Source organism: Clarias gariepinus, chromosome 11 (assembly GCF_024256425.1).
Source record: "Clarias gariepinus isolate MV-2021 ecotype Netherlands chromosome 11, CGAR_prim_01v2, whole genome shotgun sequence".
Lineage (NCBI taxonomy): Eukaryota > Metazoa > Chordata > Actinopteri > Siluriformes > Clariidae > Clarias > Clarias gariepinus.
The window spans coordinates 21,017,294-21,033,557 of NC_071110.1; the positions used below are offsets into that span (position 1 = coordinate 21,017,294).

A 16,264-nucleotide genomic window follows, 5' to 3' on the forward strand; every position below is an offset into this window, starting at 1 on the left:
CAGACAGGAGCCCTCCACGCTATCTGCCGCCTCACCATCGCGGACCAGCCCTGCCGACACGTCACCCAGAGCCCCCACAAGACAAACCCATGCCCACTGAACGGAGCCTAAGGAGAGATACCTCCTCATAGGGGCTTTGGGCCGATAGCCACACTGATAACAGCTCCCCAGCACCTACACGCTGGGTCAAGGTCGGCGGAGCTCCACTCCCAGCGCTGATTGACATGGGAAGTGCGGGGGAATCAACAATGTTTTTTTTTTTTTAAAAAACGGTCTCTTGTACTACGCCGCCAAAAGATGAGGAGAGCTGCACAATCTTCTCGTGGTTCCGCAGAGAAAAACCGAAGTGGTCATGCATCTAGCCCACGCACACCCTCTTGGAAGACACCTCGGAGCAAACATGAAGAGAATCCGCGATCGCTTCCACTGGTCGGGGCTAGAAGCAGAGGTGAGCAGGTTCTGCCAGCGATGCCCCGAGTGTCAAAGAACGGAACCACGAAAACCAGCACTATTAATACCACTACCGATCATCAGCGTCCTGTTCGAGCACATCGGAATGAACCTAGGTGGCCCACTACCCAGGTCATCAAAAGGACATGAACACATACTGGTCATAATGGATTATGCAAGGCGCTACCCAGAAGCCGTGCCGCTGAGAAAGGTGACGTCAAAAAACATCGCAAGGGAGCTAATCATGCTATTTAGTAGAGTCGGCCTGCCCAATGAGATCCTAACAGACCAAGGCACCCCGTTCATGTCGAAACTACACCACGTTCCAAATTATTATGCAAATTGGATGTAAGTGTCATAAACATTAAATGTTTGGTTTTTAAATTAAACTCATGGATAGTGTTGTGTCTCAGAGCTCTTTGGATCACTGAAATGAATCTCAGACACCTGTGATAATTACTTTGGCAGATGATCCCAATTAAAGGAAAAGTACTGAAAATGGTTGTTCCACATTATTAACCAGGCCACAGGTTTCAAGCAATATGGGAAAGAAAAAGGATCTCCCTGCTGCCGAAAAGCGTCAATTAGTGCAATACCTTGGACAAGGTATGAAAACATTAGATATTTCACGAAAACTTAAGCGTGATCATCGTACTGTAAAGACATTTGTGGTTGATTCAAAGCACAGACGGGTTCGTGCAGATAAAGTCAGAATAAGGAAGGTTTCTGCTAGACAAATTCATCGGATTAAGAGAACAGCTGCAAAAAAGACCATTACAAAGCAGGTATTTGAAGCTGCTGGTGCCTCTGGAGTCCCACGAACCTCAAGGTGTAGGATGTCTCAGAGACTTGCAGTTGTGCATAAACCTACTATTCTGCCACCCTTAACCAATGATGCTAAAAAAAAAAACAGACTGCGTCCTGCCAATCATACATGAAAATATGGAACGAGCAGAACAGAAAAGAACATATGAGCGACCAGCGAGACACCGTACTTTTATTACTCCCCATCACTACCTGCAAGTTCCTAGCCTGCTGGCAGGGCCCCTACAAGGTAGTGGAAAACAGGACCAGTGAACTACCGCCTACAGCTGCCGGGTAAATGGAAACATACTGAAATTTATCACATGGTCATACACTCGTGTGACTGGGGGGAACACCTATACCATCAAAAGGGTTTACTCGAAGAACTGAGAAAGGCGGGCTTAACTGCTAACCCAAAAAAATGCCATCTGGGATATTGCATTGGTCGCGGCTTACTAAAACCACAGAAGGAAAAGGTGGAGGCTGTTCGGAACTATCCACGACCCGAGACAAAGAGACAGGTACGTGTGTTTTTGGGATTAGCCAACTACTATAGAAGATTTGTGCATAACTTCTCCTCTGTAGCAGCACCCCATCATATATGTGAGTAGGAAGCTTACAGCCATTAAACAAAAATATGCCACTGTAAAACAGAAAGCCCTGGCCATTAAGTGGTCAATAGACGAGCTCAGATATTACCTAACCAGTCGACATTTTACTCTAATCACTGACCACGCCCCTCTACAGTGGATGGCAAGAGCCAAGGATACAAACGCACACATTACACGCTGGAACGCCGATGCCCTCTCCAGATGTCATACGTTCTTCGCATTGTCGTTGACGAGCTCAAAGCCTGGGGGGTCTGGAGGGCGGGGTGCTGTGATGGCGGGGTTACAGCCCACACTTTACATGAACTCGCAGCTGTTTACTCGAAAGCAAAACGGAGTGCATGATAAAAGGCTCATCCCTGATGGCCCCGGTGAGTGGGATTCAGATGACTACACTACTAACACCTGTCTCCTCTCTCTCTCTCCACACATTCCGACACTACCAAGGGGTCAAACGCGGCACCACAGAGAAGCGGCCGCAGTGAGTCCCAAGCCTCCTCTGCTCACCTACGTGGCCGACCGCCGCACGCGACACAGGACACTGCCTCTCCTGACCGAGGAGGCTGCCTCTTCTGCACTTCTCTATCTCCCTCACCTCTGAGGAACCCCAGTTGAAAGGAGAGAAGAATTTAAATAAAAATCGTCTGCATTCTCCTGCCCTGAGTCCGTCCTGCGACAATTGCATTAAGTGTTGGTCATATCACACTCATGCTTGTGCTGTTGTGCTGACTATCAGACTGCCTGTTATATTATTGACACTCGGGCATGCTGATATTCAGTAGTTCAGCACTCCCTCTCGTGTGATCTGTCATTGAGAACATTGGTATTAGTTTCTTTTTGAATGTCAGGATTACTTTGATGAAATTATGTTATAATAACATTGATCACATGACATGACGATTTCTGAGCGAATCCTCCAAACATAGTGTTGCAAAAACTTATTAATATTATGCGACAAATAATTAAAAAAAATTAATGCAGGGTTTCCATTCAAGTTTTAAAACATGACAAATGTTGTATTTCATGCATGTGCTAACAAATTTGTTGCAATTTATTCTGAAACAAATATGTTAACACATGCATGGAATAGATAGGGCAGCCTTGGCACTACCTGATAAATGTCCTTTTGCATTTTTTGAGATTGCTATTTTTATAATATGTTTTATATATTATATTGTTAAGAGTTAAACAGCTCTCACACACAAGAAAGCCTAAAGGCTATGTCACACTCTTCTCTAGTACAATTTAATAATACAAACAATGCCCCTCCATGGTGTGCCTTATTTCCTCATGACAATCCACTGAAACCATCACATATAAATAGTGGTCTTATTAGCCAGGCTTGGCCTGGTCTCCTATGGTCTTATAAAAGCAATTAATAATCCTGGCCTGAGGCAGTAGGTTAAATCACATCGATGTGCCCAAGATTTATAATATGCCCTTGATTTACTCTTTGTACCTTGGCAGAGGTTTAAATCCTCCAAAGGTAGACTGCCGAAAGATTAGGAAAGCTAAGAATGCTGGGATACGTTGGAATTGCTGAAACTCATTAGGAATTGTTTTGTCAAATATCCTGTCAAATAAATATCAAGAAACCCAAAAAACTTTTAACCAAACACCACTGACATACATCGAAACACACCTAACACACTGTAAAAATATGGTAGTGAGTCAGTGATGTTTTCATGGTGAAGATTCTCTTATAAATACTGAGGTTAAGTCTAAATCAAGTAAACAGATCAACACAGAAATGGCAAACCTCATTAAACATGTTAACTGAATAAAATTTTAGTCTACACATATTGTTCGCACCTAAGAATACTGTTTAAAGAAGCTTGAAATTTTTATTTTTTTTAGGATTGATTTAGGAACCCTCTACAACCATCTTTAACCTTGTTAAACATAAATGACTCAGCGATTATCTCCACTCAGAATTATTTGTGAGTGCTGCTGATTTTGAATTCTGTATTTAACAGAAAAAAATTGCAATATTTAAGAAAACCTTATGTTTAATTTCGAAATATACTATGTTTACAGTAAACTATACAGCATCTGTACACTGTATGTTTAAGCCCAAAATACATCTGTACACTGTATGTTTAAGCTTTTTACATATTCCCAGTCGGTTATTTTCCTAAAAAGGGTGAATATTTCCTGTGTTAACTGTGCCACAGGAGTTCTATCACAATGATTTTTAACAAGGCTTCTTGCTCAGTATAAAGTCACAGCAGATGTGATTTTCAAAATGAGTCCTTCTGTCATGTGTAAAAAAGGAATTTGTTCAGCGGGCTGTTCCTTTTCTGTTTAATGATTGTAATACAATGTTAAGTCAAGCCATGAGAAATGGGAAATCAGTTCATTTGAATAGGGCATGTCAGTAGTTGCATACATATTTACGTCACATATAAAAAACAGCGAGCAAAAATACATACGAAATAAAATTAAGTATTTAGTTAGTGATTTTGACAATCATTATTCACACACACAAATGCTGCGAAAGCTCAAGGGGAACATTTCCTGAATTGCTTGAAATGTCTGCCGCACCATGATATGTGTAACGGCTGGCTTCAACTCGCTGGCCATGAGAGGCAGCAAACACACATACATACTGCATGCATGATTTTTGTTTGATGTTTTCTCATTTATTAACAGCAAAGACAGACTGAGCCAAACACCTTGTGTTACACACATCTAGTACAGTACATCAAAGATTAACAAGGCATTAACATGTTCTGGTTAAGTTCAAGGAGATGAAATTGCATACTGTAGATTTCCACCCAGATGCAGACCATAAGAAGTACTGCCTATGCACAGGAAGAGCTTAAAAGGACTGAAGAAAGGAAAGAGGGAGGGATGTATAGGAAATGAGGGGAAATGGCCAGAAATCCCTAAAGTAGTAGCAAGTGAGCTTTTCCATTAGTCTCTGTGACATAATAATGCCTAATCACATACAAATATGTTTTTACACACATTAGCTATGAAATGTTAAGATAGACTTATTTATACCTAAGAATCCACTATGGTCTCTATCACACTTCCTCTGAATGATCAAGAACCGCCTACGATTGTCATGATTTACTTACTGACTGTTACGTACTACACTTTACAAATTAATATGAATTTTCATGACTTGTCAAGAACTGCTACTATTTGTTTTTAACCCATATTATTTTAGCAAGAACTGTGGCAAGAATTGCTACAATTTGTTTTGACAAATTTGGATTTAGCGATTTGACTGGATTTGCTCCACCCCCTGTATGAGAGGTTTTTGCGAGTGCTTTTTTAGGCAGCTCGAAGATGTCTGTTCTAAACTAAACAAGGAACTCAGGGTGTTTTTGGACACTATAATCTATTATGAAAAGGCATTTTCATCTCATGAAAAGGCATGTATTTGCTACAAAATAATACAATCCACAATTGAATAACTTGCTAACCACCGTGACACCTATAACAGGCCAAATAGTGCTATTGAGCCTTCTCAAAGATGTTGGAATTATTTAATGATTTGACTCAGATCATGGATAGAACATTTTTTTTTCTTGCTACAAATTATTTAAAACCTATAAAATTTCATGATAGCCTTTGAAAGGTAAGGATCATAACCATCTTTATTGCTGCATGAGATATATGTGAGGTATTTTTAATAAAGGATTTTGTAATATAGTAGGGACAGGTAAAGTGGAACCAATAAACATACTGTGTCTTAAAACATATTGGCAAGTCTGCATAACTCAAGATCTGTATATGGTTTGAGGCCATTATGTTGAATTTTTATATGTGAGTTGTATTATGTTTATGTTAGTCTCACCCACGCAAAGGGCTGACAACCTGACCCTGCAAGAAACTGAAAAGACAGACATCACTCTGGGGGAGTAATCATCACCTGATGTGCCCAATGGCACGTGGACAGACCCTTACTCCTTACCCATCAAGGCTTAAAAAAGCAATCACTGGCCACCAAGCTGTCTTGGCTGGTTGCCTAGACTTTTTTCTTTCAAAGTGTTACAAAAAACAGGCTGGATAATGTGGTGTAATGCAAATACTTTATTGCAATGTCCTCTAAGGAACTCAGGGATCCATTCATAATCCATAATTAAACCCATGACAGCCATGTGGACAGTTTTGAATAGACAACTGTGCCAAAGCTTAAAAAATGATTCCATGTTGAGTGCTTCATAAAAGGCAATGTATTCTAATATATATTCATATAGTCTCTGCAGAAACAATTGTTGGTCATAAACAGAAAGTTTATTTCATTTCAGCCTGTGCAGTAATTCTTTACTTTTCTGATTTATGTATGGTATGTACATCATGTTTTTATCAATCTAACAACACTTGCATAAAAGAAGGAAATGTAGTGTCCCCTTGTCCTTATGAACCAGAGAGAATAATCAGCTCCAGCGAACTTCTAATTTCAAGAATGTACTGCACCGTCTTTGGAGACTGCCCTTGGGGTGCACAATGAAAACAGAGACGAGAAATGAACCTATTCCATCTTAGAAGCTGCCATCAAGTTCTCACCATGACCAGAGAATGTGAATTGAATAGTGAAGTATTCAGTGCTCAAAGGGAAGGGAAAATTAGTCACTGCACAATCTACTGGCCATTAGCACAAGGACTGGATGAGTCAGATGCCCTTAACAGGAAACACAAAGAAGAGTGTCAATCACTGCACTTAGTCGCAGTGGAAATTGCTGTGCTCCATGTGACTTGCTAGCACCTTTTCTTAAAGCCAGAGAAGATATTAATTACAAATGATCATTTTGAATTGTTATCTGTATTTAAAGGAATAAATTTGTCGGATATGTTAAATATGTAAGGTGATCACAGCAGTAAAAGCACAAAGGTTGCTGTCTGCTACAGTAGTTAGGAAAACTACTGATACATTTAACACTGTTTAAAACGCACAGTCCAAACTAAGATGCAGATGCAGCCAGCTATTGCACTACAATAAGAAGAAAGGAGTGAAAGGAAGAAGAAGAAAAAAGGAATGATCAAAATTCATTCTATTTTTTTTCAGAGAAATGTGTGAAGAAGGTCATTCTGTCCTCTGCAGGCTATCAGCTGTTTAAATCAGGAAAGTAGACACTGCTGTTGCAACCAACCAAGGTCACACATGTCTTCACTTTATCTTTACAGATAGCATCAAGCTCAAGCTACAGCCGAATTCAGTACCCTACTTGTCCTCAGCATGGCTGCAATCCCAGCATGCTTCTATTTAACACATCCATCACTTGACATCACTCCAGCGATGTGTGCTGAATCTGAAACCGCTTTTGCAAGTTGTGTTACCAAGTAAATGTAAGACACATTCGGATAACAAACATTTAGAATTTATGGACAACAAGAACATGAAAATAAGATCAGTAAAATCTTAAGAGCTAATGAGTGCATACCTGCCAAAATATGCTGTCTATTGTGTTTCCAAGGAAGCCTTCACGTGTTTCAGAGGATAGAAGTTTTGGGCCCAGTATCGTCATGAATTCATCAAAATCCACCTGTCCATCCCCTAGAAAAAAAATCACAGTCAGTGTATTCCTCCATAATTCGTTAATAGATATATAGGCAGAAAGGGAAGTACAGACTGTTTGTAGATTCCAGAAAGGTAGATATACAGGTAGGTTTTTCTGTTTTGTAGGGTTTATGTGTATGCTTTATAGGGTCACATACATGAATGTGTATATTAACATTCATATAGACAAGAATGATTTGATGCATTAGTCCTTTAAGTTCTGCCCTAGTCATTATACGTCTCGTGTCAGTCTGATGAATCATCACTAGAAAAGTCTATAAAGTGAAAAATACATAAATGTGAGTTGCTTTCTTAAATGTCACTAAAGTATCCACCTCGTTTAATGCAGACTGGGTCAAACCAAACTGGCACAATGCCGCCGGTGCCTAATCACAGCTCTCACTTCCTGAAGGATGAGTCAATTGCACTTAATTTGATTTCGTTCCAGCACTGTACTTAATCCGTTAGGCGCTGGAAATGCTCAGACATTTGACTGGACTGATTGGCAGTATAGTATATGCTTTTGACTATTTCTACAATGCTATGAGTTTGGGTAGATAAGTCGATCGGCTGTTAAGTCTATAGACCTAAAACAGGACAGAAGTAAGCATAAATTTTACAATCACTTTAGAGGACAACCATCCAGCCATCGGCAAATACACCTAGCCATTTCATTTGTTACATTTAGACACTTGGCAGATGCCCTTATCCAGAGCATCTTACATTTTTATCTCATTATACATTTGAGCTGTTAAGGGGTTAAGGGACTTGCTCAAGGGCCCAACCGTGGCAACTTGGTGGTTGTAGGGATTAAACCTGTATTGACGTACTCCAACGCCTTAACCACTGAGCTACCCCTGTTAAATGGTTGGATAGCAATCATAGTGGTTTCATAACCAATTATACTTATTCATATAAGCTACACATCTATCTATTTATCTGGTTCATTCATACATTTATTCATTCAATCATTCATTTATTTACCAAGATACATTATGTCAGACCTTTCTCCATTTTTTATGTGATACAGCCATCAAAATACTAGTACATTTGGCTTATAATGCGGAATTCAGTTTTGTTTTTTTGTGTCGAACAACTTAGAACATCATAATTTGCCAACTTGATTCCATTCTTCCATGCAATAATCCAGCTCTGTTTAAACTGCAAATGGCAATCACTTCTAATTATTTTACAGGTTTTTGAAAGGATTTAGATCTCTGCCTTTGCCTAGGCTCTTATACCTCTCATACTAGGTTTATGCAAGAACCTTTGAACATGAGTTCCTTCTGAGCAAAGTCACGTAACTCATTATAAAAAAAAGGTGTGCATGATAATGTAAACCAGGTTAATATAAGTTTTTCCGTCCCTAAAACATTTATATTTGCCTTTCACAATTTAAAAATAAGAGGAAAGAGGAGAAAAAGAAAAGGTAACGCAGAATGAAGATTTTGAAGTTTTGCAGCTAAAGAAGCAATAGTAGCTTTTTGATAGATTAGGCTCTCTTACAGTTTGGTAGTCTTGGCACTAAAGAAAAGCCTGGTAGGGATTAGGGAGCAAGATGTGGAAGAGGAACTTCAAAAAAACTTGGTTTTGTAAGTAATAAAGTAATAAAAAGCAGCTTATTTTGTAACCAATGTACCTGACACAACACAGGTGTAATACAGTATGAGTAGATTGCATTACTGCTCTAGCAGCTCTGTTTTTACTGTATTGACATTTATTCTCAATTTAAATTCTGAGTTAAATAAAAAGACTTTTAAAATAATCAATATGAGAGCAAAAAAAACATGGGCAAATTATTTTGCATTGTTGATAAAAAAAAAGCGAGGACAATGTTATGAAGGTGAAAATATAAAGTTAGATTTTGTGAGCATAAATTAATGTTTATCATCATTTAAAATAATTCTGTATTGTTTGAATGATTGGTGGAAGATCAGATCAGTGGGAGACTTAATTGTAAAAGGCATTAATTAATAATGATTAATCATTCTGAATCAATTTCCACTTACTGTACGTACAGTTTAACAATAACCAAAGCATAAAGATGAAAGCTGAGACCATCACGAGTGAAAATAATCTGTTCAATAGGTAGCATGTACAATATATAAGAAAAAGGAGGAGCTCAAGAAGTATAGTTTGATCTCCATTCTAGAAATAGCTCAAATCTGTCAGCAATTTGATGTTATCCAACTTGTGTGTCCACCAAATACCACCATAAGGTATTTAGCCAGTTCAACTAATAAGTAACTAACTACACTAAAATCAATTCCAACGCAAAATGACACATAAGTCGAATTGTTTACTTTATCAATTACATTACATTATCAACACATATCAGTATACGTATTCATTTATCTAAAGATAAACTATTATCTCTAGTAACATTTTACTATATGTGCTGTATTATATGCTAGGGTAGTTAAACATTCCTGCACTAGAGCACAGAGTTTGACTCTCCTGCTTCTGCAGGCTAATAAGAAACTAAACTGTGAGGGTACACTGCCTTGCATTGTTCACTATGACCATGAAACAACCTTGAATCAATTTATTAGAGGTAAAATTAAGCATAATAGTGAATTAATAGCACTGGAACCCCGAGAAGCTCAGACACAAATATAAACTAAGAATAATCTCAGAGGACAAATAATTTCAGACATAAACAGTACTTTGTCATGATTTGCTTTCAAAGAGCCAGACAATCTTGTATTTGTATTGCAATCTTGGCCTGGAGAACTATTCTTAAGAAATAAGAGATTTTTGGCTCTAATTTTTGGCGAGTTTTTGGCTCTCATTTTCAGTCCAGTCCCTGTACCTCAGGTATAATGTTTTTTTTTGTTTGTTTTTTTTTGTTAAGCCACACAGACTTATGAATCATTCAAGCATTAAAAAACCATCTAATTTAAGTCATCATGACAGATGATCAGACCGGTGATTAGTATACTGATGATGTTGAATGCTTAGTGGTTGTAACAGAGGAGAGGGGAAATGAGGTTGTTGCTGAGGTTCTTACATTAACAACCAATTATTAAATTGTATCTTTGCAGCCTGTCACAGTAAAACCTTTGTTTCCATTTTTTAAATGGGAACAAAGCTCCTTAAATCAATTTTATTTCATATGAAGAAATAAGGGGTGGCTCAAGACTATTGCTCAGTACTCTAGGTCTCAATTTTTGAAGCTGACACAAGTGTCATGTGCTGCTTGATCTTTTCATCTTGCTGTTTTGCTTGGATGCTGGTGAGTAGTGCTTGTTTGCTTTGTATTTAAGTCTTTCTTTTTTATCAAAAGTGGTTAGGGCTTCACAAGCAGACCAGTCAAAAATAATCAATAAAATTTTCCTTTTAAATTTTAAAACAAGCCATCACTGCTGAATGATTCCTATATTCTATTTTTGTGATATTTTTACATGCCCTTATTTGTACAGTTGTTAATTTTACTAGTTACATTTATTTTCCTTTGTATTTTATTTCTTTATTAATATTTATTCCTTATATATAATTTTTTATTTTCTTTTTAAGGTCACCGGCGGTCGTATAAGCATTTCACTGCATATCGTACTGTGTATGACTGTGTATGTGACAAATAAAATTTGAATTTGAATTTAATTTGAATTTGATGGTTAGTTTTTACTGATCTTAGACTTCATGCCAGAGGCCATTGTTATAGGAGTTAGTTATGTACATGAGGCCCCTGGCCTTCTTCTTGCAACATGGTCACACCCACTTATAAACTAAGGACAATTTAAAAATGCTAATAAGCCTAAAGTGCATGTCTTTTGACTGTTAGAAGGAAATCCATAAAGCACTGGGACAACTTTCAACCTCCAGGGACACAGAATAAATTGAGATTCCAAACCCCAACCATTAATGTACAAGGCAACAGTGCTAACCACTGAGCTGTTCTGCTCCATAGTGTGTAAGAGTTGTGATAGCCGGAACATAGAAGCATGAATGTGACATGTTGCACAAGTTTGGCCAGAAAAAGAAGGAGAAAGAATACACCATTCCTCCATTAACATAGACACAAGAATTGGTGGATAGAACAGACAGAAATACAATCAAGGATTTAACAATATCACCCAACTTTAAAATAATTACACTACAACGTCTAAAGATAAATAAACATAACAAATTTCATTATTTAATCTGTAACAAACAAAGAAAGACCAGTTTTTGCTGAAAAACTTCATGAGGCATTCACTGATAATCTCCTGTGACCTGGTTATGTCCACCATCTGTCATGCACACTCGGAACGCGACCGGCACTAGGACCCAGGAGTTAAGCGGTCGCAAACCAGGAAGTATAAAAGAGGTAAACAAACCATAGCACCTCGCTCAGTCATTGAGTTTTGCCGATGCCACGTCGGATTCCTCCATCTAACTGTGAGTACTCACCTTTTTGGTTTCAATTCCTGATCGAGTGTGTATTTATAGGACGCGGGTTAGATTGTGTCTTTCCCTTGCTCCCCATTTGTGAGAGTCCTTAGATTAAAAGCGTGATTATCCTGCCTACTCGTGCTCTTCCGCGTTTGGGTTTACCATTCACGCTACAAAGGGCTAACCGCTAAAGCTACGTCTTCTGGTCATCTCAGGTTAGTTCTTGACAGAATGACTGAGCCTACCGCGGTGAACCCAGCGGATTACGCGCACCTCTGCGATGTGGTTGATCAGCATGCCAAGCTTATCAACACGCTAACCGGGGAGATCGCTAATCTGCGCCGGGACCTCCAAGACGTTGCGGCCTTGCGCCGCGAGGTCGCGGAGCTCCGGCAGGAGAACGCGGATCTCCGGGCGGCTGTAGATAGCGCGGCTAGCCGGTCTCCCGTCGCGGCGGCCGCGGCGCCGCACCAACCCCCCCCCCCCTCCTTCTGATGTATTCTTGGCACTCCCGGATAAATGGGACGGCACAGACGGGAAGTGTAATGTGTTTTTAACATCGCTTGATCTGGTGTTTGAGTTTAATGCCACCAGGTACTCCACCGATCGGCTACGCATCGCGCTTCTGGTCTCATTGCTATCCGGGCAGGCAGCTGAGTGGGCCACGGCAGTTCTCCGGGCGGATTCAGATACTGCGCACTCATACAATGAGTTCACCCGCCAACTCAGACTCACGTTCGAACACCCAGCGGGCGAGGTGGAGACCGACACCAAACTCTATCATCTGCGGCAGGGAGGATCGTCCGTGAGCCGGTACGCTGCTGAGTTCCGGACCCTCGCTGTACAGACCGACTGGGGAGATGCCGCACTCCGGACATCCTTCTACGAGGGACTGGCTCCACGCATCAAAGACGAGCTCGCCGGGCGAGAGCTTCCTGCTACCCTGGAGGGATTGATCCAGCTCGCCCTCCGTATTGATCAACGCATCCTCTCTCGCCCGAAGCCAGCCCCTAGGACCCTGCCGCCTGCACCCACCTTCTCCTACACCTCACCACGACCACCTACTGCTTTCACCACCGCCACTACTGGACCGGTCGGATCTCCACCTCCTGCCGTGGTTGACACCGGAGCCGGGGAACCCATGCAATTAGGACGCGCCTCCCTGACCGTGGCGGAACGCGAACGACGGTACCGAGAGGGGCTGTGTGCCTACTGTGGGTCGGCGGCGCACCACCGAGCTATCTGTCCGATTCGCCCGGGAAACGCGCAGCCCCGGTGAGTGAAAGAGGAGACTCACCGGGCCCCCTCCACCTCTCCTCCACAATCGACGCCACCATCTCACGCTTCACGGTTCAGGTAAACCTTCAAATTGGCCACAAACGAGTTCGAAGCACCGCGTTCATCGACTCCGGTGCCGCGGGTAACTTCATTGACTCTAATTATGCCAAAGATTTGGGGGTGAGGACTGAGGCGTTATCCCAGCCGGTAAAAATCACTTCGGTCGACGGTCGGCCCTTATCATCCAGCCCTATCACCCATCAGACCCAACCCATCACGCTCGCCATAGACCAGCACCAGGAGCAGATCCAATTCCATTTAACATCCATCTCATCACCACCCATCATCCTCGGCTATCCCTGGCTGCTACAACACGACCCAATCATCTCATGGACCCAGAACCGGATTCTCCAGTGGGGGCCGACCTGCGCCGAACTCTGCCTACAGGCACGGACTGGGACGTGTTCCAGGGAGTCCGAGGCCCCCGACGTCGACACCAACGCCATTCCAGTCGCCTATCGGGACTTGGCTGAAGTTTTCTGCAAGAGACGAGCTACCCACCTCCCACCTCATCGCCCATACGACCTGGCGATAGAACTTCAGCCGGGTTCCGTCCCTCCCCGCGGCCATCTCTACTCTTTATCCACCTCGGAGACGCAGGCGATGGAGGAATACGTCACCAACGCCCTCCGTCAGGGAACCATCCGGCCCTCCACCTCGCCTGCCGCCGCAGGGTTCTTCTTCGTCAAGAAGAAAGGGGGCGAACTTCGCCCATGTGTCGACTATCGGGGGCTAAACAACATCACCATCAAGAACAGACATCCACTGCCACTCACCAACTCCGCCCTGGACGCCCTCTCTGGTGCCACCGTGTTCTCCAAGTTGGACCTCCGGAGCGCCTACAACTTGGTGCGCATCAGAGAGGGTGATGAGTGGAAGACTGCATTCATCACACCCACCGGACATTATGAGAGCCTGGTCATACCATTTGGACTCTGCAACGCACCCTCGGCCTTCCAACAATTCATAAATGACGTCCTCCGAGACATGCTGGGCCGATGGGTGTTCGTCTACCTGGACGACATTCTCATTTACTCCCGCCACCTGGAAGAACATCAAAGCCGACGCCCTATCACGCCAGTATGAGGACGATCTCCCCCGGGCGGAACCCGTGCCTGTCATCCATCCATCTCGAATCCTCGCACCCCTCCACTGGGATTTGGAGACCAGGGTCCGCCAGGCACAGGCGGCGGAGACCGAACCGGCAGGTGTGCCGCCTGGACGACTCCACGTGCCCCCACATCTACGAGCGGAGGTTCTTCAATGGGGACATTCGTCCATCATCGCCGGACATTCTGGGGCCCGACGAACCCTATCGTTTATTCAACGGGCATTCTGGTGGCCCTCCTTGAGGAGAGACGTCCGCGAGTTCGTTCAGGCGTGCCCGGTGTGCGCCAGGGCGAAGGACACAAATCAACCAGCTCCAGGAGAACTCCAACCACTCCCTGTTCCTCGACGGCCCTGGACGCACATCGCCCTGGATTTCATCACGGGCCTGCCGGTTTCTGAGGGTAAGGACACCATATTAACCATCGTTGATCGGTTCTCCAAGGCCGTGCACCTGGTGGCCCTAGCCGGACTCCCCTCAGCAAAGGACACAGCGGAATTGATTTTGGAACACGTAGTCCGACTGCATGGGTTCCCAAAGGACATCGTCTCGGACAGAGGGCCCCAGTTCACAGCCCGGTTCTGGAAGGCCTTCTGCCGTCTGATCAATTCCACCTGTAGTCTGTCATCCGGCTACCACCCCCAGACTAATGGTCAGACGGAACGGACCAACCAACAACTGGAGCGCTATCTAAGATGTTTCGTTTCCGATCGCCAGCGCTCCTGGGCCCGCTACCTCAAATGGGCCGAACTGTCCCACAACCTCCACGTCTCCTCAGCCACCAACCTAAGCCCATTTGAGGTGTGCCATGGTTTCCATCCTCCCATGTTCAACCATCAAGAACCGGAGGTTGACGTACCATCGGCCCAACAGTTGGTCCGTAGGTGTCGGCGGATATGGAACCAAGCTAATCACGCCATCCAGCGAGCCAACACCAGCTACGTCGCCCAGCATCGCCGCCGACACCCGCCGGGACGTTTGTACCACGTAGGTGACAAGGTATGGTTATCAACAAAAAACCTCCATCTGCACACTGAGTCAAGAAAATTATCACCAAGGTTCATCGGACCATACCGCATCACTTTACGGATTAACCCTGTCACCTACCGGCTCCAGCTGCCTGCGGCGCTCCGGATACATCCAGTCTTCCATACTTCACAACTAAAACCCTTCATCACGTCACCTCTGGTTCCACCCACCCCCCCTGCTCCTCCTCCCCGAATCATTGACGGCGGTCCCGCCTACACCGTGCGACGAATCCTTGATTCGCGCCCTCGGGGCAGGGGCACCCAGTACCTGGTCGATTGGGAAGGCTACGGCCCCGAGGAGCGGTCTTGGGTTCCAGCACGGTTCATCCTCGACCCTGAGCTCATCCGGGACTACCGTCACAGGGTATCCTCCACCTCAGGACCGTCTGGAGCCGGTCCTGGACAGGGGGGTACTGTCATGCACACTCGGAACGCGACCGGCACTAGGACCCAGGAGTTAAGCGGTCGCAAACCAGGAAGTATAAAAGAGGTAAACAAACCATAGCACCTCGCTCAGTCATTGAGTTTTGCCGATGCCACGTCGGATTCCTCCATCTAACTGTGAGTACTCACCTTTTTGGTTTCAATTCCTGATCGAGTGTGTATTTATAGGACGCGGGTTAGATTGTGTCTTTCCCTTGCTCCCCATTTGTGAGAGTCCTTAGATTAAAAGCGTGATTATCCTGCCTACTCGTGCTCTTCCGCGTTTGGGTTTACCATTCACGCTACAAAGGGCTAACCGCTAAAGCTACGTCTTCTGGTCATCTCAGGTTAGTTCTTGACACCATCAAAAGATGATTTCAACATCATTAAAACATCCATTAAGACTACACATGTTTTTGTACCCTATTATAAAATGCAAAAGTGTAAAATAGTTTTTAATGTTAGCTTGTGGAAAGCAAATTATCTAGGATAAAGCTCTCACGCACATGTGTTCAATTCTCCCACAAAATAGCACGAGAACAGACAGGACAGAGACTGTTGCAAAGAAAGCAGTTTTTCTTTCAGCCCCTTAAGCATGTGTTTGTCTAAAACCACAAAT

The 16,264-nt window shown here is 43.3% G+C and overlaps 1 protein-coding gene across 2 annotated transcripts in view; it reads right to left on the bottom strand.

Annotated features, from left to right (window-relative positions):
* Positions 1–16,264, bottom strand: part of caln1 (calneuron 1) — an 80,684-nt gene that overhangs the window by 41,843 nt on the left and 22,577 nt on the right. For both annotated transcript variants that reach the window (XM_053507481.1, XM_053507480.1), the window contains exon 4: positions 7,259–7,371. In XM_053507481.1, the coding sequence (XP_053363456.1) occupies positions 7,259–7,371 (113 nt within the window). The remainder of the gene's footprint in view (positions 1–7,258; positions 7,372–16,264) is intronic.